At 48.7% G+C, this 24,982-nt stretch overlaps 1 protein-coding gene across 5 annotated transcripts in view; it reads left to right on the top strand.

Annotated features, from left to right (window-relative positions):
• NOC2L (NOC2 like nucleolar associated transcriptional repressor) overlaps positions 1–24,982 on the top strand; it is a 127,341-nt gene that overhangs the window by 94,992 nt on the left and 7,367 nt on the right. For all 5 annotated transcript variants that reach the window (XR_014551620.1, XM_083628624.1, XM_083628622.1 and 2 more), the window contains 5 exons: positions 5,554–5,667; positions 6,765–6,866; positions 10,292–10,435; positions 11,663–11,776; positions 12,582–12,726. Coding sequence is in view for 4 of the 5 variants with exons in the window: in XM_083628624.1 (XP_083484750.1) it covers positions 5,554–5,667; positions 6,765–6,866; positions 10,292–10,435; positions 11,663–11,776; positions 12,582–12,726 (619 nt within the window). In the remaining variant the exon portion in view is untranslated. The remainder of the gene's footprint in view (positions 1–5,553; positions 5,668–6,764; positions 6,867–10,291; positions 10,436–11,662; positions 11,777–12,581; positions 12,727–24,982) is intronic.

Genomic DNA, 24,982 nt, shown 5'->3' with positions numbered 1-24,982 from the left:
ACAGGGTGGACCACCAGCGGCTCTGCTACCAAGACAGCGTCCTCCGTGGATTTCAGTGCGCAGGCTGGTCTTTCGGACAAACTGCTCCCAAGTTGGGCTCCGCCTGCAATATCCACTTAAATCGGCACCGCACCGCTTTAAACCATTATGGCTCCCCCCGAAGGATCATGGGAACTGTAATCTTTAAACCGTTATGTCTTCCCCCAAAGGATCATGGGAACTGTAATCTTTTAAAGAAGGTGCTGAGAGTTGTTGGGAGACCCCGTTCCTCTCACAGAGCTGCAATTCCCTGAGGAAGAGAGGGACTGACTGAGAAAACCACTCAGGGAATTGAAGCTCTGCCAGGGGAATAGGAGTCTCCTAGCAACTCTCAGCACTCTTAACAAATCACAGTCCCCAGAACCCTTTGGGAGGACGCTGTGACTGTTCAAAGTGGTATGATACAGCTTTAAATGTATAGAACAGAATTGTTTAGGGTTTTCTATGTTAACAGCAAAAGCTTAAACTTGGCTTGGTACCAAAGCAGCAGCCACCTGGCCTGACGATGAAGAGTTCTGGAGGACTCCAAAGCTTGCACACTGTTTTGAAATGTTGTTGGCCTGATAAAGGTTTAGCTGTAATGTCTATTCTTACAGGTCCAGAATGGCTCCCTCTTTTAAGTTTTGCTTTGCAGTTATTTCAGTTAGTTGGGCTTGGTAACTGGACCCAAGGGGTTGTGCTGAAGGCGGCTGCTGTGCTGCCCCCCACATTTGGGACAAATTTTGTGCATCCCCTAGGAATCTGCCCCTTTCCCCAAATTTGAGCTGCAAGCTGCCTCTTGAGAACTGCATTGTGTGGGGCCACATTTACACCATATATAAAAAGTGCTGTGATACCATTTTAAGCAGCCAATGCTTCCCCCAAAGAACTGTGGGAGTTGTAGAACATTAAAAGGTGCTGCGAGTAGTTAGGAGACCTCCCCCCAATTCCTCCCATAGAACTATAGTTCCCAGAATTCCCTGTGAATTGGTTGCTAAAACTGCACAGTGTGTGTGAGGGGAGTAGAGATTCTTCCAGCAACTCTCTGCACCCTTAACAAGCTACAGTTCCCAGAATTATTTGGTGGGTGGGAAGAAGCCACAACTGTCACAAGTAGTATCACAGTGCTTTAAAACATGGGTTGCGAATGTGGGCTTGGGAGCAAATCCTACAGCGTAACTCAGCTGTGTAGCAGCCTCTGTGCAGGATCTGTTGCTTGCATTCATTATGGGGCCCCCTCCATACACTGTCCTGCTTTGCTATTCCCCCGGCATCTGGCTATTTGTGCTCTTTGAAAGGGGAGGGTGGGAAGGAAAAGGAGAAATGGCAGACGGTGCGAAGTTTGGGGCGGGGAGGGGTGGTGGTTTGGGGAGAGGCCGTTGCCTGGGAATTAGCCAAGCCACCGTGGTTTGCTGGGAAGCGAGAACCCTCCTGTGGTTATTTTTTTATGTCGTTGCAAACGTCCGTTTGTTAACCACATCCTTTCCGCCTGCAGCGGCCAGCGAAGGCCTCCCCCCTGCACTCTTCCTCTCCCTCTCTCTCTCTCTCCCGGACCCCTTGCGGCTTCTTGGCTGTTCCCCTCCGTGCATCTGTTTCCTTCCTCCTTCTCGCTCCCCGCTTGCGCTGCTGAGCTCCCAGCCCTCAACCTCCGGTAGATAACAGGGTCCCAGCGGCGACGCCTCCTCCCTCGTGGCAAGCCACATATATCAGCCCAGCCGCCCCCGTGGTCTCAGCGTGCTTTTCCTCCTGGCTTCCGCCAGCGACCACATCCGATGGCGCTGGGCTCATGCAACAGGCAGCTCGCCCACGGCGGGTGGGGATGGAGCACACGGGCTGAGCGCCTGCGTTGGGAAGATCTTGGTTCATGACTCTTTGCCGAAGACAAGCAGCCCCTTTATAAGAAGGAAGTGTTTGTGTGGGGATAAGCTTCTCAAAATGCGGAACTTCCTTTCGATCTTCTGGTTCCAGTATTTTTGTGAGATAGATAGATAGAGATATATATATAGAGAGAGAGAGAGAGAGAGAGAGAGATAAACACATACACACCATAGCTGTCAACTTTTCCCTTTTCTTGTGAGGAATCCTATTCGGAATAAGGGAACTTCCCTTAAAAAAAGGGAAACATTGACAGCTGTGACACACACACACACACACACACACACACACTCACTCATCCATCTTAGTTTTGTTCAGGAGCAGACCTATTGAAATCAATGGACCAGGATTAGTCACGTCCATTTATTCCAGTGGGTCTACTCTGAGTAGGATCATGCTGTCCTGACAACAGCAATGTGAGGTAGTTTAGGCCTCTGAGCTGTTGTCCCCACAGCAGCCTGTGAGCTGTTCTTGTCTAAGATTCGCAGGTTGGGGGGTGGGGAGCGACTAGGCCACTGAAGATGAGCCAGCATCCCCCACTTCCCCAGAAGTTAAGCACCTGTGTCGTAGGCGAGGTCCTGAGTTCAGAGCATATGCTCTACATGCAAATGATGATCCCAGGCTGACTCTCAAGTAGGGCTGAGAGAGGCCTCGGCCTAAAACACTGGAGAGTGGCTGCCAGTCAGCGCAGACGATACTGAGCTAGATGGACTTGGTATAAGGCAGCTTCCTATGTTACTGTGTTCATGTATTTGATTTCCCCCTCCCTTTCAGAAACAAAACTTGCTACATGTCGAAAATGGCATGCCAAAGAGATCGCCACTGCAGAACCCTGAAGTGCTAGTTTTCTCCATGCAAGGACTTACATTGTCCAGGGGCAGGGTGTGTGTGTGTGTGTGTGTGACCATACCTTTTTACTTAGACAGGCCTAGTATGGTCCTAAGATCCAGCCCCATCTTCTGAGGTCACCTTATTTCCGCCGTTCAAATGAATTTCTCCGGAATCCTGGCGTGTGCTTTGCGTGACAAAGGATGCAATTACTCTCCCCTCCCTGCTGCTCTCATCCTAAAGTAACAGCAGGGAAAGGGGCCTTCTGTGGCTCCTCTTTTCTCTAACTGTGCTCCCCCCCTTTCTGCTTTCCCCCGTGCCCTTGTCACCACCCGCCGCTGACAGCCTGCACGTCTCCTGCCGCCCCTCCAGGTGCTGGAATTCCCCTGGCTCCTGCCACCGGAGATAAGAGTCGTGTCAGTGATGGGCCTTGACAGCCGCCTTGGCTGCTCTGGCGCGAAGAGCACCTGCCCTGCTCCCCCCCCCCGACTGGCGGCTTCTCCCTTCACTCTCCCTCTCTTGAGGGGTGAGACATGTTTCAGGAGAGGTTGAGTGGGCCTCTGGAAGGGTCTAAGTGTTATAGGGTAGGGGGCAAGGCCCAGGGAAGGGGGTCCTACTGTTTATTCTTATTCTTTTTCAGAGGATTTCGTAGAATCGTAGAATTTGGCTCTACTTAAAAGTTTATTATTATCGCTGTTATTAGGATAGGACTCTGCTCAAAGCTGCTGCTGTCAATTATTTACCCCCTGACTTTCGCTCTAAGGTCCCAGCAGGGATTGACGACTTTAAATTACAGTATTAAAAACTGTTTAGAACAACTTACAATCAGAAGAAACAAAACAAGGTGGGTCCTTGCAGGGATTCAGTCCTACTTGAAAGGAGATTGAGATTCGGCTCTACTTTACAGCTAATGATTGCTATTATTTTATTACCCGGCTCTGCTTATGTTTAAGAGGATGCTGGAGGGCATTCCTTATTCTTTGGCGGCACTTGGGAAGCTGATTTTATTTATTTATTTCCATTTAGGGATTGCTTCCTGGAGTGATTTGCTATATAATAAAAGCATACGTGAAACAGAAATATTTTAAAATTGAAAAAAATGATTGCATTTTTTAAAAATGATAAAAACTCTCTCTGTGTGTACATAAATACAGTGTAAAACAATAATAATGCATACTTAAAGAATCAATTCACACAGACTGCCAAGAAGTTCGTTCCACCGGCAGTAGCCCTTGTTCAGACACTTAATACAGGAAGGCAAGTTTGGGTAAATTGAAGTGGGAAAACTTTCCCCCATGTCTCTCTCCCTTCTAACTCGCCTGCTCCTCCCACCTCCCCATAGGGGGCAAGGCTGCTCTGACAATCTAAAATCCATCTCTTTCCCCCTCCGCACTCCTTGGGTGTGTTTTTTGGGGGGTGGGTGGGTGTAGGAATAAGGAAGGTTAACTGATAAGCTCAGAGAGTCACAAGAGGAGAGACGTAAATGCACTCAGCTGACTCTTTAAATGGTGGGTCGCTGACGGATGTGTGAGGGCCCCATTGCTTGGACTCCAAGGGTGGGGGGTGGGAGAGAAAGAGAGGCCCAGGACATGGAAAAGGGAATGAATAGTGATTCTGGAAGATGGAGGGGTGGTGGAATATTGTTCCACCAGGTGTTGCACAGCAAAGGAAGACCCAACATCTGCATACCCTCCGCAGTTTAGCTTATTGAGCTCTGGCGGCGGGTGGGGGCAGATTTGGGCTGCTGTTCGTTCACACACACACACACACACACACACACACACACACACACACAGTGCTAGGTATCTAACTGCTTCTGAAATTTAAGGGAGGCTTGAAAAGGAGTTTATGATACAGCACTATCTGTGTTGTTTGGGGTTTGATTCATTTGTTTGAAATGGCTGGGTTTAGGGGAAGGGAATAATATAGGAAAGCTGCCTTATACAGAGTCAGACCACTGGCCCATCTAGCACAGGGTTCATTGCACTGACTGCCAACAATTCTGCAGGGGGGTTTCAGGCAGGGGACATACCCCAGCCCTACCTAGAGATGGTGCTCTAACCACAGCAAGCCTTTCATCGCATCTAAAGTATTTCTTCAGATCCTTTCTCTGCCATAGACCTCACCGGGGAGAAGGGCACCTGTTTTCTCTGTCACTTCCCAGCCTCACAGGGTCGCTGAGAAGGTCAGTGAAAATTACAGAGCATTGACCCTGCTTCATCTCGTAGCCGAGAGCTTTGACTTAGTTGGCCATTCTGCTTGTGCAGCGTGATTCTTTGCTTTTTCTCTTTAACGACCCCGGAAGTATAACCCAGAAGCAAAAGCTTGCCTTAAGTCTGGCTGGCGAGCCAGGTTCAGGCATTGCACTAAACTGCAATGTTTACTCACTCGCCCCAGAGCCGGAGTTCTCGGCTTCCTGTGATGTGTGAATGTAGCTTCTGGGTCACCCCTAGGTGGTAGCAGGGGAGCTTTCAGGAAGTTGGGTGAGGGGTGAAAATTGTACCCACAGGAACTTTGACACTCTGTAAAATGGCATGTACACCAACAGCTTTGAATGGTGGGTTCAGTTAACCCGGTTTGCTAGGGGAAGATTCTTGCTAATACATTGGGCCTTTCTCACCCCCTGGCATTCCCCCCCCCCCAATATCTCCCAAATCCCCTCTGGAGGTTCAGGAGAGTCCCAGGACAGCAAAGGGGGTGGAGGTGGGAGAGGAGAATTGTTCTACCTGACAAGTAGAAATCATTGTGCCATCAGAACGATTATAATAGCATGACACCAAATTCCTTCCTGAGCAAATAGTAAATACTAGATTGTGTCTTTTTATCTCATAGGTTTTCCAGCAGGTAGACTTCAACAAGAAACCGGGGCGCATGAGTTCAAAACCCATCAACTTCTCTGTTATCTTGAAGCTCTCCAATGCCAATCTTCAGGAGAAGGCTTTCCGGGTAAGGGGCGGGCTTTGGGGGCAGAGATGGCGTGGTCCAGCCTCTGGCTTTTCGGAGTAGCAGCTTTTGAAATGCCAAATTTATGAAATCCTAATCTTCCATATTTGCTTGTGTGGTTATTTATACTCCTCCCTTCAAAGAAACGTTCAAATAACTAGAAGCAGAAGGATTTGGGGGTGGAGGGGGGGGATAATGATTCTTCCCCAGTCCTGCCTGGAGGTGCCAAGGATTGAACCTGAGACCTTCTGCATGCGAAGCAGATGCTGTACCACTGAGCTGCAGTTCTCTAGTAAAATTTTTAGTTTGAGTACTATAAAATTAGAATTGGGGGAGACACCCTGCGGGCAGTGAATACAACCATAAGCCCGTTTGCACCACCTAATTAATTACGAAACCAAGTCTAATTAAGCATCACCAGAAGTAATTAATATGAGTCATTATATATGTAACATCTGGACTCTGTGATTTGGCCAGCCGTATGAAAGGTGCAGGTGTCCTTTGTTATAAAAGAGCTGAACTGGGCAGAGGGTCTTGGGAGGGCTCACCCGCCTGATGTTCCATCCCAGTGTTGTTGGACTCCCAACACCCATCAGCCCCAACCAGCACAGCCATTGAACAGACATGATGGGAGCTGTAGTTTAGCACCACAGCCGCCGCCACGGTCTCCTCTCATCGGATGCGGCTCTCCATTACCTGATTGATCATTGGTAACTGGTGATGCTTGAGGCTGAAGCTCAGAGCAGTGCTTTGCAACTGAACTATGGTCCTCCTTTTAAAAAGAGCATTAAGTTCCCAGTCCTCATGGTTCTGAATTCAGCGCTCCTTGAAATAGGTGCACAGAAAGCTGCCTTTCGCCTATCTACACTGAGTGGCAACAGTTCTCCAGGAGATGCTAAGGCTTGAAGCTGGAGCTTGAACTGGGTTTTTCTGCATGCAAATCAGATTCCCTACCACTCAGTGCCTGGCTGGGAGATCACCTGGGTGGAGAAGCCATATACTTTGTCTCGAGTTCAGTGGTGAAAGGAAAGCAGAATACAAACACTTGCTTTTCCTCTCTCTTTCTAACAAGTCCCCCTCTCCTGCTTTTTCCCACACAGGATGGCCTCATTGACCAGCTATATGACCTGATTCTGGAGTATCTTCACGGCCAGGCCTATACAATCGGTTTTCCGGAGCTTGCCCTCCCAACTATTCTCCAGGTGCGTCCAGGTGTCAAAAAACTAGCCTTGGGTGAAAAGGCACCTCTCTCTCTGGATTAGCCCTGCCCCTCTATAATGGGGATCCTGACTGAGCTTGTTCTCTGTGTATGATACTGCAGAGACTTGACAACCTACAGAAGTCTTGCTCATCCAGGAAGATGTCTGGTTATTAGCGGCGAGCAAACGTGCCCTGTTTCTGGTCTGCATCACTTTTGTATTTGTTCACCCGTCAGTCCCAAATTCTGCACTAGGAACATAGGAAGCAGCCTTATACTGAGTCAAACCATTGGTCTATCTAGCTCAGTGAGGTCTGCACTGACAGGCAGCAGCTCTCCCAAGGATTCAGACAGGGGATACTCCGTGCCAGGCCTGGATCTGAGACCTTCTGCATGCAAAGCATGTGCTCTGCCACTGTTCTACAGCCCTTCCCACAGAATAATCATTGTAGAAGTGGTTTTATTGGGGTGCGGCCCAATTAAGTCTTACTCAGAGTAGACCCCTTAACTTTAATTGAGCTACACTGAGTAGGACTAGCATTGGATGCAACCCATCGCCTTTAATTTGCTGAGTTTGTCGATCTTTTATATCTTCGCTTATTTCATTTTATTGTGCACTGAAGAAAGTTTGGTGGTTAACCGTTTATAAAATCACAACTAAGGATTGTGCCCCAACCCTACTCAGAGTAGACCCATTGAAATCTATAGCCATGACTGAATCTGGTTCATTAATTTTAGTGGGACTGCTCTGAGGAGGATTTAGGCTTGTCGCCAACAAAGTAAATAATTTAGTTTGCAGTTTTTCAAAACATGCAAATTCCATGTGGAAATTTTCATTTAAATACTTTTTTTTTTTTAAGTTGCATTTTCTCCCCGTGTCCACTTCTAAATAGCAGCTATCCAGTTCAGTATTGCCTACTTTGACTGACAGGGTTTCAAGCAGGAGACATTCCCAGCCCTACTTGGAGATGCTGGGGATTGAACCTGGGACCTTCTGCATTCAAAGCAGATGCTCTACCACTGAGCTACGGCCCTTTCTGAAAATGACGTGTTTTTAAAAATGCCCTCACTGCTTCCCTTTCTGCTTGGGTGGGAGCCCTGTCTGCAGCAGTGCCGTTGGGGGAACGCCTTTCCTTTCCACTCTCTTAAAGACGCCTCTGCAGGGCATTGCTTTTCCTGGAATTCCACCCCCTGCACCCCCTCCCTCTGGGCGTGGGGTTGGACTCCCATCCTGGCCTGCCTCATTCGTGAAACGCGGCTGGAAGGATCTCCAGAGGAGACTTCTACAACCTTCTAGGGAATCAGGCTATAGTGGGCAGAGGAGAGGGAATGTTTGGTTTTTAACCCCTGGACCCTTTGCCCAGGGACCCTGGGGTGGTCTTGTTTGCCCCAGAAGGTTGTTCGTAGGGAAGGAACAGCTGCCTGTCCTCCTTCAATCTCTGAGGATAATCTGAGCTGCCTGGCTGTTTGGAGCAACCAGGGGGGGATGCTTGCAATTAGCACGAACACGCAGGCTTCAAGCTTCATCCCCATCCGTATGCCCTGGGGGAAAAGACTGAGAGAGAGAGAGAGAGAGGGGGGGGGGAAGTGGGAAGGAATCAAGGAGAAAGAATGTCTTAAGGAAAGAATTTGGGAGGGGGACCCTTCATTTGGATGCTGGGCTGGCTTTGCGTGTAGCAAAGTTCTGTGTCTATGTCCAGTGCTTGGCAGTTGCGGTCAGATCCAGACGCCCTTGCCCTGGTCACTTAACGTAAAGGTAAAGGGACCCCTGACCATTAGGTTCAGTCGTGGACAGTTCTGGGGTTGCGGCACTCATCTCACTTTACTGGCCGAGGGAGCCGGCGTACAGCTTCCGGGTCATGTGGCCAGCATGACTAAGCCGCTTCTGGCGAACCAGAGCAGCGCACAGAAACGCCGTTTACCTTCCCGCCAGAGTGGTACCTATTTACTTAACTTGCGTGGCTTTAACTAGCAAGCTGGAGGTTAAACTAACCCCTTTCCAGCCCCAGGAGGTGAGCAGGGAATGTTCGCGCGACACACCTGTGCACTGCAGCCGACGCACTAATGTGTCGTGCCACACAGTTTGAAAGCTCTGGGTTAGAATGTTGGACTAGGGCCTGAGAGATGAGGGTTCGATTCCCCACTCGGCCATGAAGCTCATGGTGGGGTGACCTTGTGCCAGCCGCTACTTCTCAGCCATACCTACCTCTCAGGGTTGTTGTGGGGATTAAATGAGCAGGAGAGCTGTTGTAAACCTTGAGCTCCGTGGGGGGGGGGGAGATGGGGTATAAATGCAACAAATAATTTAAAAAGAAATAAAATAAATGCCAATTTCAGGGGGGCAGAGTTGATGTTGTGCTCAGGTGCTGTTTGTGGGCTTCCCATTGAGGCATCTGGTTGGCCAACAGGATGCTGGACTAAATGAACTTTTTTTTGTTCTAAGCTTCCCATTTTTATTTTTAATTTGGGGGACTATGGCTGCAAGGCATGTAAGGTACCAAGGAAACTTCTCTTGCGCAGGTCCTGATCCTTTCAATAGAGCTTGTGCAGAAGAACTGCCCTGGTGGGTTGTGGTCTGAAAAGTTGGATCTCTCTAACCCCGTACCCTTAACTCCAAATAACATGTTTATAAGGAACATAGCAGCATATCCCTTCTGTAGCATGATGTGCTGATGTTGTGATGTTGTCCTCACTCACAAGTGAATTCCATGATTTTGGGGTGACTCTGAGCATACCATGCTTTGTCTAGATGTGCAGCTCAGGGGGCGGTGGTTTCTGAGCCCAAAATTCCAGTGACTAGTGGGGCAATTCAGGGGAGAGAAAGATGCAAATGGCTGGCTTCGAACAAAGTTCAAACCTCAAGCTGCAATTTCTTAGAAATGAGAGGCGGGGGTCTATTCCCCCCTCTCCTCCTTAGGGCCATGTAAGGCAGGGGTAGGAAGCTGCTGAGTCAGACCATTGGTCCATCTAGTTCAGTATTTTCTGCACTGACTTACAGTAGCTCTCCAGATTCAGTTTCTGGCATTTCCAGGTAGGGGCCAGCCTGAAACCCCAGAGAGCTGCTGCCAGTCAGTGTAGATGATACTGAAATAGATGGACCCAGCTCAGTATAAAGCAACTTCCTATGCTTTAAGGGAAGGGCTGTGACTCAGTGGTAAAGGCTGCAGAAGGTCCCTGGTTCAATCCTTGGCAGACTCCCTGTTTGAAACCCTAGAGAGCAGCTGCCAGTCAGTGTAGACGGTATTGAGCCAGGCGGAGCAGTGGCTCCACTCTGTACAAGGCAGCTTCCTGTGGGATCCTGGATCCTGCGTTCCATACTTTCCTGCTCTTTTGGCAGCTGTGCCGTACTGCGGAATATAAAGTTGTAAGGAGCAGAGTTGGGGAATTTAATGGGATCAGTTCGTGGAATGTCTCCTTCCTTTCCTGCAGCTGAAGTCGTTCCTGAAGGAGTGCAAAGTTGCCAACTACTGCAAGACGATCCGTCAGCTCTTGGAGAAGCTGCAGGAAAACTCTGCCTACATCACCGGCAAGCGGCAGAAAGCCACCTTTGGCGTCGCTAACCGGGAGGCTGTGGTGAGTCTCTGTTTTCTCTCTCTCTCTGGCTCAGCATCTCGGGAGAGGGGCTCTGACTGCCGCTTGGCGGAGCCTCGTGCAAAGGCAGGAAGGAAGAGGAGGGCTGGGTGTGGATGCCGACTCTCGCTTGAGTCGACTTGTGAAAAAGAGATCAGCCCACAAAAACAACAACAACCCAGAGCTCTCGTTTCATGACGCCCACTAATATTTTTTAAGGCCGCAGTGGAAATCCCTTACGATCTTTGGCCTTTATGATAAAATTATTTAGAGACCTCTGTGGCAGTCGTAACCACAGCCTTGCGGGGGCGGGGGGGGGAGCTTGTGTGGCCTTCCAGATCTTGTTGGACTTATGTCAGCCCACAGCCAGCATGGCTCAGTGGTCAGGGGATGGGAGTCCAGCAAAATCTGGGGTGGGGGGTGGGGTGGGGTTTACAGGCTTCCCACCCCTGCATTAGAAGGTGGCAGTAAAGGCAAGTGATGGCCTAGTTTAGGGATTGGGGGGGGGGCCCTGTGTGATCCTCCAGAAGTACTTTGTATGTATAAAATGCATGAAACCATTTAACAACAGAACAGCGTAAATTTAGCAAAAAGAGGTGGCTCCCACAAAACAAAATACCTTGACCGTCAAAGGCTGGGTAAAAAGCTATGTCTTTGCCATGTAGCAGAAGTTGTTCTGCGAAGTTGTTCGGTGCATCTCCGTGGGGAGAAGAGTTCCACACTTGAGGTTCCTCCATTCCAATGCTTCTGGGCTTTCTTGTTCAGAGGCCATTTATCTCTGATGATCAGTTTCTGAGCGAGGATGTGGCGAGATCTGTTTGACTTGGGCTGACACAGAGAAAGCTTTTTACACAGCCTCCATCTGCTGACAAGGTTTTGAGATGGTTGGCCTTTAGGCTTACAGCTGTGCTAGACTTGGGGGGGGGGGGAGAAAACTTCTCTTGGCTGCACTAATCCAGTGGATCAAAGTGGCCTTTGGCATATCAAGGAATCATGGGGATGCCCAAACGACTGTGTGAACGACTCCTAGAATCCTAATGAGCAAAGGCTTGCCCTCTCCCCTTCAGTCCTCAGCTGCACCAACTGTAAAATGGGCATAGGAATGCAGACACTATAACTTGCCTCCAGGGGGATGGGGAGGGGAAAGTGGTGAAGATAGGCTCACATGCTGGCTCTTAAGATGGTGATCACTTGCAGTTGACAATGGTATTTTCTTGCTTACCTTGACAGGAGCAATGGGAGAAAAAGGTCAGAGAGGAAGGGACTCCACTGATGACATATTATGTGCATTGGAAGAAGCTGAGGGAGAAGGAGATTCAGCTGGAGATCAGCGGCAAAGAGCGGGTAAGACACAGATGGGGAAGCTGAGGCTCAGGAGCCAAATGCAGACCCCCAGCCCTCTCTCTCTGATCCTCAGACCACACACCTCTTCCTAGACCACACTCCTTCCTGGCCCTCATTCGCACCCTCCTTGAGGAATTTTGCCTGGCTGGAATATGCCCTTTGAACAGAATGGAGATGGAATCATTCTTGTCAGTGTCCTTCTGAGCCAGAGATGGGAAACCTGAGACCTTCCCAGATGTTTCCGGACCACATCTCCCATCATCCCCAACAATTAGCTGTGCTGGTATGGGCCTGATGGAAGCTGGAGTCCAGCCAACATCTGGAGAGCCACAGGTTCTCCTTCCCTGTTTTAATAAATCATAATAATGTGCTTCCAGCTTCCTGGAGCCTTTAATCCAGGGTCCAAAACAACAACTAGAGGGCCATCCCTATTGTAATCTTAATAAGAGCCCAAGCAGCCACTCATGCAGAGATATAACAGTGAGCCTCCTTTCTGGGTGGGGTTTTCAGCTTCCAGGAACCTTTAGTGTAGGGATGCAGGTGGGGGGAGGACTACGGCCTTCCCTGATATTGCTGGGCTGCCAGCTGCGTCATCGCTGACCATTGGTCATGCTGCCCGGGGCTGATGGGAAGTGGAATTCAACAATGTCCAGAGAGCCATAGGCTCCCCAGCCTCTGTCCTAATCGTGTGTGTAGTTCTTTTCAGTTAAAGGGCAAGGGATATATTTATATGGGCTGTCATGCTGCTTCTTTAGGCTTTTGACTGAAACGGGGAGGACTAAAGTTTTCTGTTCTCCTGGCACAGATGGAAGATCTGAACCTACCTGAAATCAAGCGGAAGAAGCCGGGCGAAGAGAAGGAGGACGATAAGAGGGAGTTCAAGGACCTTTTTGAGCTGGACAGCGACTCTGAAGAGGGGGAAGATGCTGTCGGCGGTCTGTCTGTCAAAGGTACAGCAGGGACTTTGCTTTTTGTTTTGTTTTTTAATAATTTTTATTAACTGGCCAATCGCATCAAATTAAATCACATCACATAAATTCCAAATTACAAAGCCAAATTTTTAAATTTTGTTGGGGGAACCCATACTTCAAGATCCAAAGGGGGATTCAGATCATCTTCTTATTACTGCGTTAATGTCCAAATCAGTCCCAATCAGTCCAAACAAAATTCATAATTCTATCCAGTCTTATCTTGGTGTTTCCACATCATATCTTGTTCATATAATTTCTATTTTTCCTTTACGATCTCTTCTGTTAGTCTCCTTAAGCCGATAAGCAAAATAATAATCCTGTGTGGATTTCCCGTTCCTCCACTAAGACCAGATGGTTTCCATATATCTCCTTCGTAGATAACATCGCTCTTTCCATCATAAATTTGGCATTTGTCGCTCTTAAGTCCCACCGAGAAGTTGATCCACGATATGTAAACAACTCTATTTCTCTCTTTCTACTCCCAGACCCAAGAGCTCCAACAATGCCTCCCAAAATGGCGACGGCATTTTTAACTGCGTCATTCCAAAACTCTTAGCTTTCCAGCTTCATCTTGAAACATTGCTTTGGTTCGAAAGTTTATCTCCACACAGCCTTAAATCCACAGCTTAAGTCCTTAGTTTCTGACTCATTAGGGGAGGGGATTCTTGTTAAATCACATAAGAAAAAGGAAGGCAGGTTTTCCCCCCTCCCCCCTCAGTCATACCGTATCTTGACGTATCTTCTCATATTTTATTCTTGTCTTGTTATCAGAGATCTCTTCTGTCAGCATTCTTTACTCCCCTTTTTCCTTGAAGCATGTGCAATTTATCTCGTCCAAATTGTTTCTTTTGAAGATGCTTGCAACTAGCGGCGCGAATCAGGGACGGCGTCCAGGAGTGCCGGAATCCCACAGGAGGGCTTTGTGCCTAGTGCCCCCACCCCCACAAATTCGGGGGTGGTATAGGGCACAGCAGGCAAGGGCCGTCCCCCCCACAATCCTGGGGGGGGGTTAAGGAGGCTAATTACCCCCATCATAGCCTCCAAATTACCTCGTGTGGGTCGGAGAGATGTTATTGTCAGCCATCTTCCGATGCGCCACCTAGTGGCCCCCCCAGCAGGGACTTTGAAGTTGGGGTGGGTGGGGAGAGCCACAGTCTCCCCTTTGGCCACTAGGGGTTTGCAGTTGTCTTGTTCTCTTGAAAGCGGGAGTTATAGCAGCCAGAGCACACCAGGAAAGCCCCTCACTCGCAGTTGCAAGGGAATTAGGAAAAGAGCATCCCTTTGGACACTCGCTGCCGGTGTGTTTTAGCATTTGGGAATTGCTGGCTAGTTGTGAGGATAGGTTTTGGAAGGGTTTTTTTTTAAAAAAAATTTCCCCTAAATACGGAAATATACAAAGGGAAACCAAAAGGCTCTGATCGTTGGGAGATCCTGTTAGCAGCCGTTTGGTGAGGCTGTTTGCACATCTTTATTTCTGTTGCTTATTAAGGTCACTGGATGAACAGTTCAGCAGATCCTTCAGGTGGCACAATGGGTCAGTGCACCTGGCTGTTAACCAGAAGGTTGGTGGTTCAAGCCCAACCAGGCACAGCTGTGGGCAGGAGTCCTGCATTGCAGAGGGTTGGACTAGATGACCCTCAGTGGTCTCTTCTAACTCTTATTCTATGATTTAGCACAAGCCTGCATTCAGATTCCAGAAGGGCGTCTATGCTACTGCTGCTGTTCAAAGGAGCAGTTGGTTCTGCACTTCTTTCCTGGTTTGTACCTTGGTTGCTTTTGAACAGCCTTCCCCGGCCAGGTGCAACAACAACTCATTCACACAAAACTATGGTTTATCGTGACATGTGATCCCAGCCATTGTGTCCAGACTAGAGACTGAGGTTTGTTTTGCTCATGACTTGCCTCGAAGAAGAAGCCAGGAAAAAGCTTTAGCTACAGATTTGTGGTTTCCTGGGAGGGCAAGCAAATTCCCATCCTTGGTTCAAACAATGCTAAATTAGAGATTGTGGTTTGCACCCTCCCTGCGGTAGAGGGAAGGAGCACAGTGGCCAAGACCAGCATGTTCCCAGTAAACAATGGTTTTTCTGTGACTTGCAAAGGGTGGTGGGTCAGTGAAATAATATACACTTCATAACACATAACAAATACAAGGCAAAGTCAAAATGAACTGGTTGAAAACAAGGAAGAAAAATGACCAGCCTTCACTATTACTTCTGGTGGTGCTGAAAGCTTAAATACAGTTCAGAGATCTTTTTTTGGGGGGCGGGGGTGTTTTCTCACTAGGCTCAATGGTTTCCCCTAACTAGTTCATTAATCAAAACAAAAAAATTTTTTTCTTTCCAGTAGCACCTTAAAGACCAACTAAGTTAGTTCTTGGTATGAGCTTTCGTGTGCATGCACACTTCGTCAGATACGAACCACCAGTTGGGCTCGAACCACCAGTGTATCTGACGAAGTGTGCATGCACACGAAAGCTCATACCAAGAACTAACTTAGTTGGTCTTTAAGGTGCTACTGGAAAGAAAATTTTTTTTTTGTTTTGACTATGGCAGACCAACACGGCTACCTATCTGTAACTAGTTCATTAATCTACTGGGTTGTCTCTAATGCTAATCCTACTCTGAGTGCACCCATTGAAGTTAATGAATGTGAGACTAACGGAGGTCCATCAGTTTCAATGAATCTACTTTTGAGTAGAACTCAGCAACCCTGAAATCAGGCAACAGCCTGAGTTGCATCACTGTCTGTGAAGAACATAAGAAGAGCCCTGTAGAATCAGGCTGGTGGTCCATCTAATCCAGCATCCTGTTATCACAGTGGCCAACCAAATGCCTGGGGGAACCGGCAGGCAGGATTCGAGCACAAGAGCTCCTGTGGTTTCCAGCAACTGGTACTCAGAAGCACTACTGCCTTTGAATGTAGAGGCAGGGCATAGCCAAGTAGCCAAGAAGCATCCTTGGGCTAGAAGCGGAGGCTCTCGTGCTGGGCAAATCACCCCACAGGCTTGCTTTTGAGCTTCCCTGGGACATGTGGCCAACTGCTGGTGGGAATAAGATGCCAGACTCCGTCAGTCCGTCCCACTGTGGCAGTTCTTAATGTTGTGTTTGGGAGTTCCTTGCGGTGCAAATCTGGATTTTAGTTCATGTTTTTGGCATGGCCATGTACGGGCGAGCCCCTCTCACGGCACTCGGAGGAATAAACGAGGACATTGGGCCTGTATTGATTTTGAGCTGGTTGCTTGGCAGTCTTCACCGTCAGCATTTTTTTCTAAGCCGAGTTGAGCGTGACTCTAGAAGAGGCAGGAATGCTTCTGCTGCTGCTGCTCTGTGTGTGTGTGTGTTGTGCTGGTGGCAGGGGCACTGGGTCGTAGCAGGGAACGGTGTTCGGGCACCCCTGGAGAGGCGGTTAGGCCACGCATGGCTGGGCTGCTGATGTGCCCGCCTTTAAAGCTAGCTGCCAACCCGGCGACACCATTCTCCCTGCGAGGAGAGAGGCAAGGGAAATCCTGTCAGCATGCGGCGGGCTGGCAATGCGAAATGAAGTGACACGTTTTGGAGGCTGGCGAGCCTCCCTCGGTGGAACGACAGCAGGAGCTGTCACAGCTGGAAATCTCTTCTCTCTTTCTCTCTCTGGTTCCCCAAAAGCATTGAGACCATGTTTGTTTTCTCGGCGAAGGGCCATTGCCCAGTGGCAGGGCATCTACTGAGCTTGCAGGAGGCTCCAGGGTCAATGGCATCTCCAGGCGGGGTTTGGAAAGAATCCCATCCTGAAACCTTGGGAGAGCTGCTGCTGCCAGCCATGATACCTAACTAGATGGGCCAGTGGTCTGATTCTGTATAAGGCAGCTTCCTAACGTTCCCAAAGTTGCAACCCCCCTTGAATGCGGCCAAGTTCTGCTTTATTTACATGACCTTTTCAGTACAAGGGTCCTTGTGAGGAAACCCAGGCCAGGGGGTGGGGCAGGTGGGTGGGGCCAGAGACAAAAGTGGGCGGAGGTTCGGGTGCATCCCTTTGTATTGTAGAGTACAGTGGACGCTTGGGTTGCGAATGTGATCTGTGTGGGAGGCACGTCCGCAACCTGCAGCGCTGCATCCGCTCACGCGTGGGTTGTTATTTGACACTTCTGCGCATGCGCAAAGCATGATTTGGTGCTTCTGCGCATGCACAAGTGCTAAAACCTGGAAGAAACCCGTTCTGGTACTTCCAGGTTTCGGCGCGTCCGTAACCCGAAAATGCGCAACCTGAAGCGTCTGTAACCCGAGGTATGACTGTAGGTGGCTTCATGCTTTTCAGACCCCATGACCCACTTTCAGCTCAAGCATGCATTTGGGAACCCACTGCTTAATCTTTCCGCACATCTTTGCATGGTGGTGGTGCTCCTATTATGACCCACCTTGGATCATGCCACAGACTCCCTAGTGGGTCCAGGCCGACCCGTTGAAGACCAGTGTTGCAGACCACGTTTCATCCATGTTCCAAGAGTCAGAGGAGCACCCAACCACAGCCTCTTAATTCCCCATCTTGTTAAAGAGGAGGAGATATGATAACCACCTTCAAATATCTTAAGGCTTGTTGTCACATGGAAGATGGAGCAAGCTTGTTGTCTGTCACTTCAGAGCATAGGAGCCAAACCAGTGGATTTTAATTGCCAGAAAGGAGATTCTGACAAAACATTAGATTGGACTTTCTGATGGGAAGAGCTGTTCGGCAGTGGAATGGACTACCTCAGAAGGTGGCTGGCTCTGCTTCATTGGAGGTTTTTACAAAGAGGTTGGATGGCTGTCTGCCTGACCTTCTTTAACTGTGATTCCTGTGTTGCAGAGGGTTGGACTACATGGCCTTTGGGGGACCCTCCAACCCTGCAGTTCTATGATTCTGTGGCAAAGAATCTACAAAGTGTGTAGTTGGGAGAGCGGGGAATCGTGCAGTTGTAAAGTTGATAATGTGCTGTTTGAAAAATAGGGGTGGAGTAGACCCATTAGGGCATATGTGCGAACTTCCCAAACCATATGAAAACATCTTTTTTTAAGGGGGGGCACAGAACCTCCTCTTCTTCATCTTCATCTCCAAGCATCTAACACTTTGCGGCATGCTTGTAAATACCCTTGAAAGCACCTGTTAGATACTTAACGAAGACATATTCACATATGAATTGTTGCTATGTAGCAGATAGGGACTAAGGGCTGCCATGGAGAAATTGCCACTGATACAGGATGTAAGGAAGGAGCACAACATACTTGGTGTTTGCTTGGGTTCTTATGTGTGTTTAGTGTGGGGAATTTGTGCAGCTGGGAAATCTGCTTGGTTAAAAAGAAAAGTTCTTGGGTACTGAAAGATGTGGCCTAGGCAGAATCCCAAGGGCGGAATACAAAGGTCTTTCTTTTAAAATCATTTTTCTAGTCCTCATATAAACCAGGGGTGAGGAGCCCAGGGGCCTGAGGACTAGACGATTTACTCTTTTTTAAAAAGAAAAAAAGAAAAAAGCGGGGTGAGTCTGCAGGGATGGATCAGGATTCCAAGCAAAACCTGGGAGTGTTGCATTGCTTAGCTATCAGGTAATGAGAAGCTATTGGAAGCTTGGAAAATGGCTGTGCCTGCTTTGGAAACAATATGGTATTTACATGGGATGGGGGGTGGTGGTTAGACCTAGGCACAAATTCTGCCCTCCTGGCTTCTCTATTTCACCCTTGGGACCCTCCCACAACCTCCTTGAGTGCTTTTGCCTGGCTGGAATATGTCCTGGAGTCCTGCTAATGTCTCTGTATTGTCTGACAGTGGAATGTTTATAGCAGGCATAGGCAAACTCGGCCCTCCAGATGTTTTGGGACTACAATTCCCATCATCCCTAGCCACTGGTCCTGTTAGCTAGGGGTCATGGGACTTGTAGTCCCAAAACATCTGGAAGGCCGAGTTTGCCTATGCCTTGTTTATAGTGCCGTTGAAAACCCTCTGCTTTTTGCATACCTGGAAATATAGCCTCCTGTACAAAGGTAACGGGACGCGGGTGGCGCTGTGGGTTAAACCACAGAGCCTAGGACTTGCCGATCCAGAAGGTCGGTGGTTCGAATCCCCGCGACGGGGTGAGCTCCTGTTGCTCGGTCCCTGCTCCTGCCAACCTAGCAGTTGCATGTCAAAGTGCAAGTAGATAAATAGGTACCGCTCCAGTGGAAAGGTAAATGGCGTTTCTGTGCACTGCTCTGGTTTGCCAGAAGCGGCTTTGTCATGCTGGCCACATGACCCGGAAGCTGTACGCCGGCTCCCTCGGCCGATAAAGCCAGATGAGCGTCGCAACCCCAGTCGGCCACGACTGGACCTAATGGTCATTGGTCTCTTTACCTTTACAAAGGTAACAACCTCCTCTTTTTGCTCCGCCCACTCTGGCCTCTGGCACCACCCACAACTGGCCCTTGGAAAGTTGCCTGTATGGGAATGGGGTCCTCGGTCAGAAAAAGGTTTCACACCCCTGTATCCAAAAAATGGGTTTTGCACAGGGAGAAGCAAGATGATGATGATGCTAATTCTTATACCTCCGCCATCTGACTAGGTTACGCCAGCCGCTCTTGGCGGCTTCCAACAAAATATAAAGGAATAAAACAAAACATCGAACATTTAAAAGCTTCCCAAAACAGGGCAGATGGCATCGTAAGGTGTTCATTGGAACTCATGACAGAAAAGCAGCCGTGAAGGATTGATTGATTGAGGCAGCAGGTTCCTAGTCCCCATGAATTCACTAGAGAGCAAGCCCCACCTCACAGCAAGCTCTTCCCTTGTTGACAGAATGCGCTTCCTATTTATGCTATAGCTGTAGTTTCTTGGCTGTGTTCAGATGAGTGGAAAATAAGCCGTTAATAGCTTGGAAATTACCAATTTTCTGTTAATTAGCGGCAGCTCACAGCCCCTCTTCCTTTTTTTTTAATTAAATATTGCAGTAGTTAAGCACTCATTAGCGTTTTATAGCAACTATAATCTCTGCGGAGTAAGTTAGTCTGGAGAGCAGCCTGGCTCCTGATAGTTAACCATTGCAAACTTAGATCTCTAATCAAGACTAAAGGGTTGTACCTAATGTTTAGACCCATCTGAATTTAATGGCCTTGACTCATCTTAGGTCCATTAATTCCAGTGGGTATACACTGAGGAGAACTTGGTTGGAGGCAACCTTACACCAGAGTGGGCCTTATCCCATTTTGACTTCCTCTTTCTCCATTTCAATCATGAGGGGAATAAGGCCCTTTGGAGCTGCATTTTATTCTATGGATTCCCCCCCCCCCCACTGAAATATAACGAAGTTGGACCTCCTAAATTCTCTGGCAGAAGTTATGAGTTTGTGTGGTTGTTGTATTTTTTTTAATGCACTCTATAGATAGATGCTGACTGTCTTAAGAGCCAAATACCGTCTGGTTGTGTTCTAAACTACAAAAATGCATAACATAACTAGAATGTGTTTTCATTTTGATTCAGAATCCATATATTTTTGTTGTCACATGTTCCAAGTTTGCAAACATGGGGACTAGTGCTTTGTTTGTTTGTTTGTTTGAAACAAAAACCACCATTTTTATAAGAACTATTGGAGGGTGTTCAGATATGTCTCAATAGCCACATTACTGCTGCTTTGAAATTAGGAATACAGTGGTACCTCGGGTTAAGAACTTAATTCGTTCTGGAGGTCTGTTCTTAACCTGAAATGGTTCTTAACCTGAGGTACCACTTTAGTTAATGGGGCCTCCCGCCGCTGCTGCGTGATTTCTGTTCTCATCCTGAAGCAAAGTTCTTAACCCGAGGTACTATTTCTGGGTTAGCAGAGTCTGTAACCTGAAGCGTCTGTAACCCAAGGTACCACTGTATTCTTTTCTTCTGTGTGGCTTCCCTCAGAAGAAATGGTCTGTATTTTACTTTATTTTTAATTATACTAATGACCATATACAGGAGCCACACTGCAATTATTGCTTAGATGTACTTTCTTGTTTGGGGAAGAGGGCCTAAAATCAAAGTTTGTACAAAGCGGGGCCTTCTCTGCTGTGGCCCCTTAACTTCATGACTCTGCAAGCTGCCTGACTCCTGTAAACTGTTGTTCACTAGTACAAAAGCAGGGGAATTTTGCAATTTGTGGATGGAAGAAAGAGCCAAACAATCTACACAGACCCAACTTTCCCAGGGTTTCCTTTTTGCAAAGAGGCCATGGCCATAAAATCACATTAGGTTTGTAGTAGATTCATGCTACTGAGTGATGCATCTTTTTTTATTTCTTTAACAGCATGTATTTTTTTTAAAACCCTCTTTAAGTTGCTTTTAGGGACGCGGGTGGCGCTGTGGGTTAAACCACTGAGCCTAGGGCTTGCCGATCAGAAGGTCGGCGGTTCGAATTCCCGTGATGGGGTGAGCTCCCGTTGTTTGGTCCCTGCTCCTGCCCACCTAGCAGTTCGAAAGCATGTCAAAGTGCAAGTAGATAAATAGGTACTGCTCCGGCGGGAAGGTAACCAGCGTTTCCGTGTGCTGCTCTGGTTTTGCCAGAAGCGGCTTAGTCATGCTGGCCACATGACCTGGAAGCTGTACACCGGCTCCCAATGGCCAGTAAAGCGAGATGAGCGCCGCAACCCCAGAGTTGGTCACGACTGGCCCTAATGGTCAGGGGTCCCTTTACCTTTTAAGTTGCTTCTAAAAGGCTTTGTGGAGAATCACTGGGAGAGCTGGAGTAATAGTAATGTAAGCTTCCCCTAAAAAACAGGACTTCACTGCAGGAGCCACAGTCCTGTCCAGGCCATAGGTCAGGGGTGGGCGGTGCCAGGGGCAAAATGGGGCGGGGCAATGAATGCTAATTTTACCTTTGGGCACCGTAGGCCGTTTCCCACAAACACACTTGAACCACTCCTCTCTACCCTCCATCCAGGGAAGCATTGTCGCAGTTGAAGGGCACATTTCAGGCAAAAACAGCTGAGTGGGACTTGTGTGGGGCATGGCCGGGGGAGAGAAGGTGTGGCTTAGAGAGAGTCCCGAGGGCCAGATACAGAGGAGCAGAGGGCCGCATTTGGCTGCTATCTATCACCATGATGAATTGGACTAGTGATGCTAAGAGGAATGGATCGTGTGGGGAGCCTTGCTTCTGTCTGTGTGTGAGAGAGAGGGAGGCGGGGGAAAGAGAAAGGTCAGGGGGTTTGGACGCCTCGGGCCAGAGCCGCGTTGAATTTCCGAGAACGAGGCCCCGTGTAAGATGGCCTCCCCTCGCCTGCCAGATTTGATCAATGGCCTGTCTGCGGTCGCAGTGGGGAGAGGCGGCGGCGGACTCATTCCTCTCATTTACCGGCTGACGGAGCTCCAGGAGGGGAGGCTGGCTGCTGCGGGCGGTTATTAATGGCTTGGGGAGAGCTGGTGGATTGCCTTGTCACGAGGCAATTAAAGCCGGTGAGGAGCCGCTTCGCTGGCTGCCGCCTCTCCCCGCGCCGGGGCCCGTAATGAGCGATCTGTCCGCATTAAGCGACGGTGCGCCTCTAATGAACTTTAGCGCGTTCATTCATTTATCCAGCACGTAATCATATTACGCCAATTTAATATTGGGGGGTGGGGAGGGAGGGGGGAGGGTTGTGTGGGGCGGCCAGAGGGAACGGTCTTCCTCTCCCCCCCCCCCGCTCCCCGGTTCGTTACGGGAACGAATTTCCTGGTGCGTGACTGTGCATACATTACTAGCCAGCCTGATCTGTAATGAGCAACGATTGTATATGTTTGTGTGTGTGTATGTGTGTGTGCAGTTGTGTGCCGGGTGAGGTTGGACGTGTTCCTTTTATCAGATAATTAGCCTGTCGACCCAAATGTCAGTGGGTAAGGAAGGGGGAGGAAGAGGAGGAGGGAGGAGGAAGAATAGATTATGTAATAACCATAGATGATTATCTCAGATTTTACCTCAGGGGAGTTTTGTGCTTCTTTCTCTCTTCTCTTCTCTTCCTCTCTCTCTCGCTTATAACTTGCATTTCCCTGCCTCTTGTACGTTTTTGACTAAATGAAAGATATAATTCACTAGAAGTGTGTGTGTGTCTATACATTTACTCTGCCTGTTTGTAAAATGCAGCCAAAGTTGTTGTTTGTGGTGTGTTGTGGTTGTTTGTTCTGCTGTTGTTATTCCCACCCCACCTTTCAACTGAGGAATTCAGCTGACAGCATGGCTGAAACAGCATCACGTTGCAATAATAATAATAATAATAATAATAATAATAATAATAATAATAATGCATAAATTAAAACACAACCTAAAACAATGAACAGAGCTCCAAAGACAAGATTAGCTTCCCTCTCTATCTGGAGGATTGTGACGGAATTTGCAGTACCTAGCAAGCTGCCTTATTCTGAGACCAACCCCTTGGTCCATCTGCCAAAGTATTGTCAACACTGACTGGCAGCAGCTTTCCAGGGTTTCAGGCAAGGGAACCTTTCTGAGCCCTGCCTGGAGATGCCAGGGATTGAACCTGGGGCCTTCTGCGTGCTATGGCCCTTCCCAAATTTCTCTTTTCCTCTCTCTGTCTCATTTTCTGTCCACATCAGCTCTCTTGAGGTTGACTGGTATAATTTATTATGTGAACTTCATGGCTAAGTAGGGATTTGAACCCAGGTCTCTGGTCTCTCTGGTCATTCAGCTGCTGCACTGCTCCCTCCCTATAACCTTTCCAGCTGGACAGTTAATAGACTGGTTGTCCTTCTTAGACCTACTCCACTGTGGGGATAATCTGTGTGTTTCTGTGTGTTTGTAAGGATCAGCATTTGGTTATTTTGGGGTAGGGAGCATCACCAGTTGCCCTAAAACACATATCTTCTCTGAGTGGTGTTTACAGCTGGGATATCTCATTCGGTAGAGCATGAGACTCTTAATCTCAGGGTTGTGGATTTGAGCCCCATGTTGGGAAAAGATTCCTACATTGCAGGGGTTGGACTAGATGACCCTCGTGGTACCTTACAACTCTACAATTCTATGATTCCTTATGCCCATTTTATGGATGAGGGAAACCAACGCATTGAGTAGCATGATGGAGAGAATGCCATTTTAGGGCAGGGGTTGGGGGAATCCGGGACGCTCCAGATGTAGCTCACTTCTAGCTTCTGTCACCGCTGACCTTTGGCCATCCAAGTTTGGACTGATGGGAGCTGGATGTGACCTCTGGAAGGTCACAAATTCCCCACCCCTGTTTTAATCAACTTTAATCAAAGCCAGAGCAGCCACTCATGCAGAGACACAGCAAGCAGCCTCCTTTTCCAGATGGTGCTCCCAGGAGCCTTTAACACGGGAATGGAGAACCTGTGCCCACCCCCCCCCCCGATATTGCTGAACTACAATTCCCACCATCGCTGACAGTTGGCCATGCTTGACTGGGACTCATGGGGACTGGGATTCCAGCAGCCTTTGGAGGGCCACATGTATCCCATCCCTGCCTTGCTGGATCTGAGCAAATGTCAGCCTTGCATTTTCCTACAGTGCCTGAGGCGAGGTGCCTTTGGGACGCCCCCAAATAGGACATGAGCTGTTTTGACAGTGGAACGGACTCCATCCAGAGGTTGTTAGGCTCGCCTTCCTTAGAGGTTTTAAAGCAGAGGTTGTTTGGCCATCAGTTATGGATGCTTTAATTGAGATTCCTGCATTGCAGGGGGTTGGACTAGATGACCCTCGGGGTCCCTTCCAGCTCTACAATTCTGTGATTCTATGACTGCAACAGCTCTCCCTGTTGGGGAAGGGCCATAGCTCAGTGCAGCGCTGACACTGAGTGCAGACTGTACTGACCCTAGATGGACCTGGCTGTCTAAAGCAGCTTCTTATATTCTTGTGTCCTAAGGGCTCAGTGGTAGAGTATCTAACTTGCAGACTGAATGTGGACAATACTGAGCTCTATGAACCAGTGGCCTCATCAGGCAGCTTCCTATGGTCCTGTGGTGTGCAGAGTGTCCACAGTGTGGAAGCTCAAGACCCGGTATTCTGGCCAAAATGTTTTGATGGTGCAGGATTTGGACTACTGAGCTCATGACTTGAGGCTGGGTTGGTCACTCAGATGTTCAGTGGGAATGAAATGCCGCAAGACCTCTGTGCCTGGAAGGGCTGGCAGCAACCCCCCCACCAGTATCCACAGCCTGCCCCCCTCCAACCCAGCATGGCATGAAACAGACCCTTTCCTTGCAACGGCTGCAAGCACTCCTGAGGGTGGGGTGGGGAGGGTTAAGGGCGGGGAAGCGTGGAAAAATTTCCCATCTTCTCCCCTCCCCTCCC

The sequence above is a fragment of the Podarcis filfolensis genome (assembly GCF_964270895.1).
Source record: "Podarcis filfolensis genome assembly, chromosome: 8".
In the NCBI taxonomy this organism is placed as follows: Eukaryota; Metazoa; Chordata; class Lepidosauria; order Squamata; family Lacertidae; genus Podarcis; species Podarcis filfolensis.
This window is presented reverse-complemented; position numbering and strand designations above follow the sequence as displayed.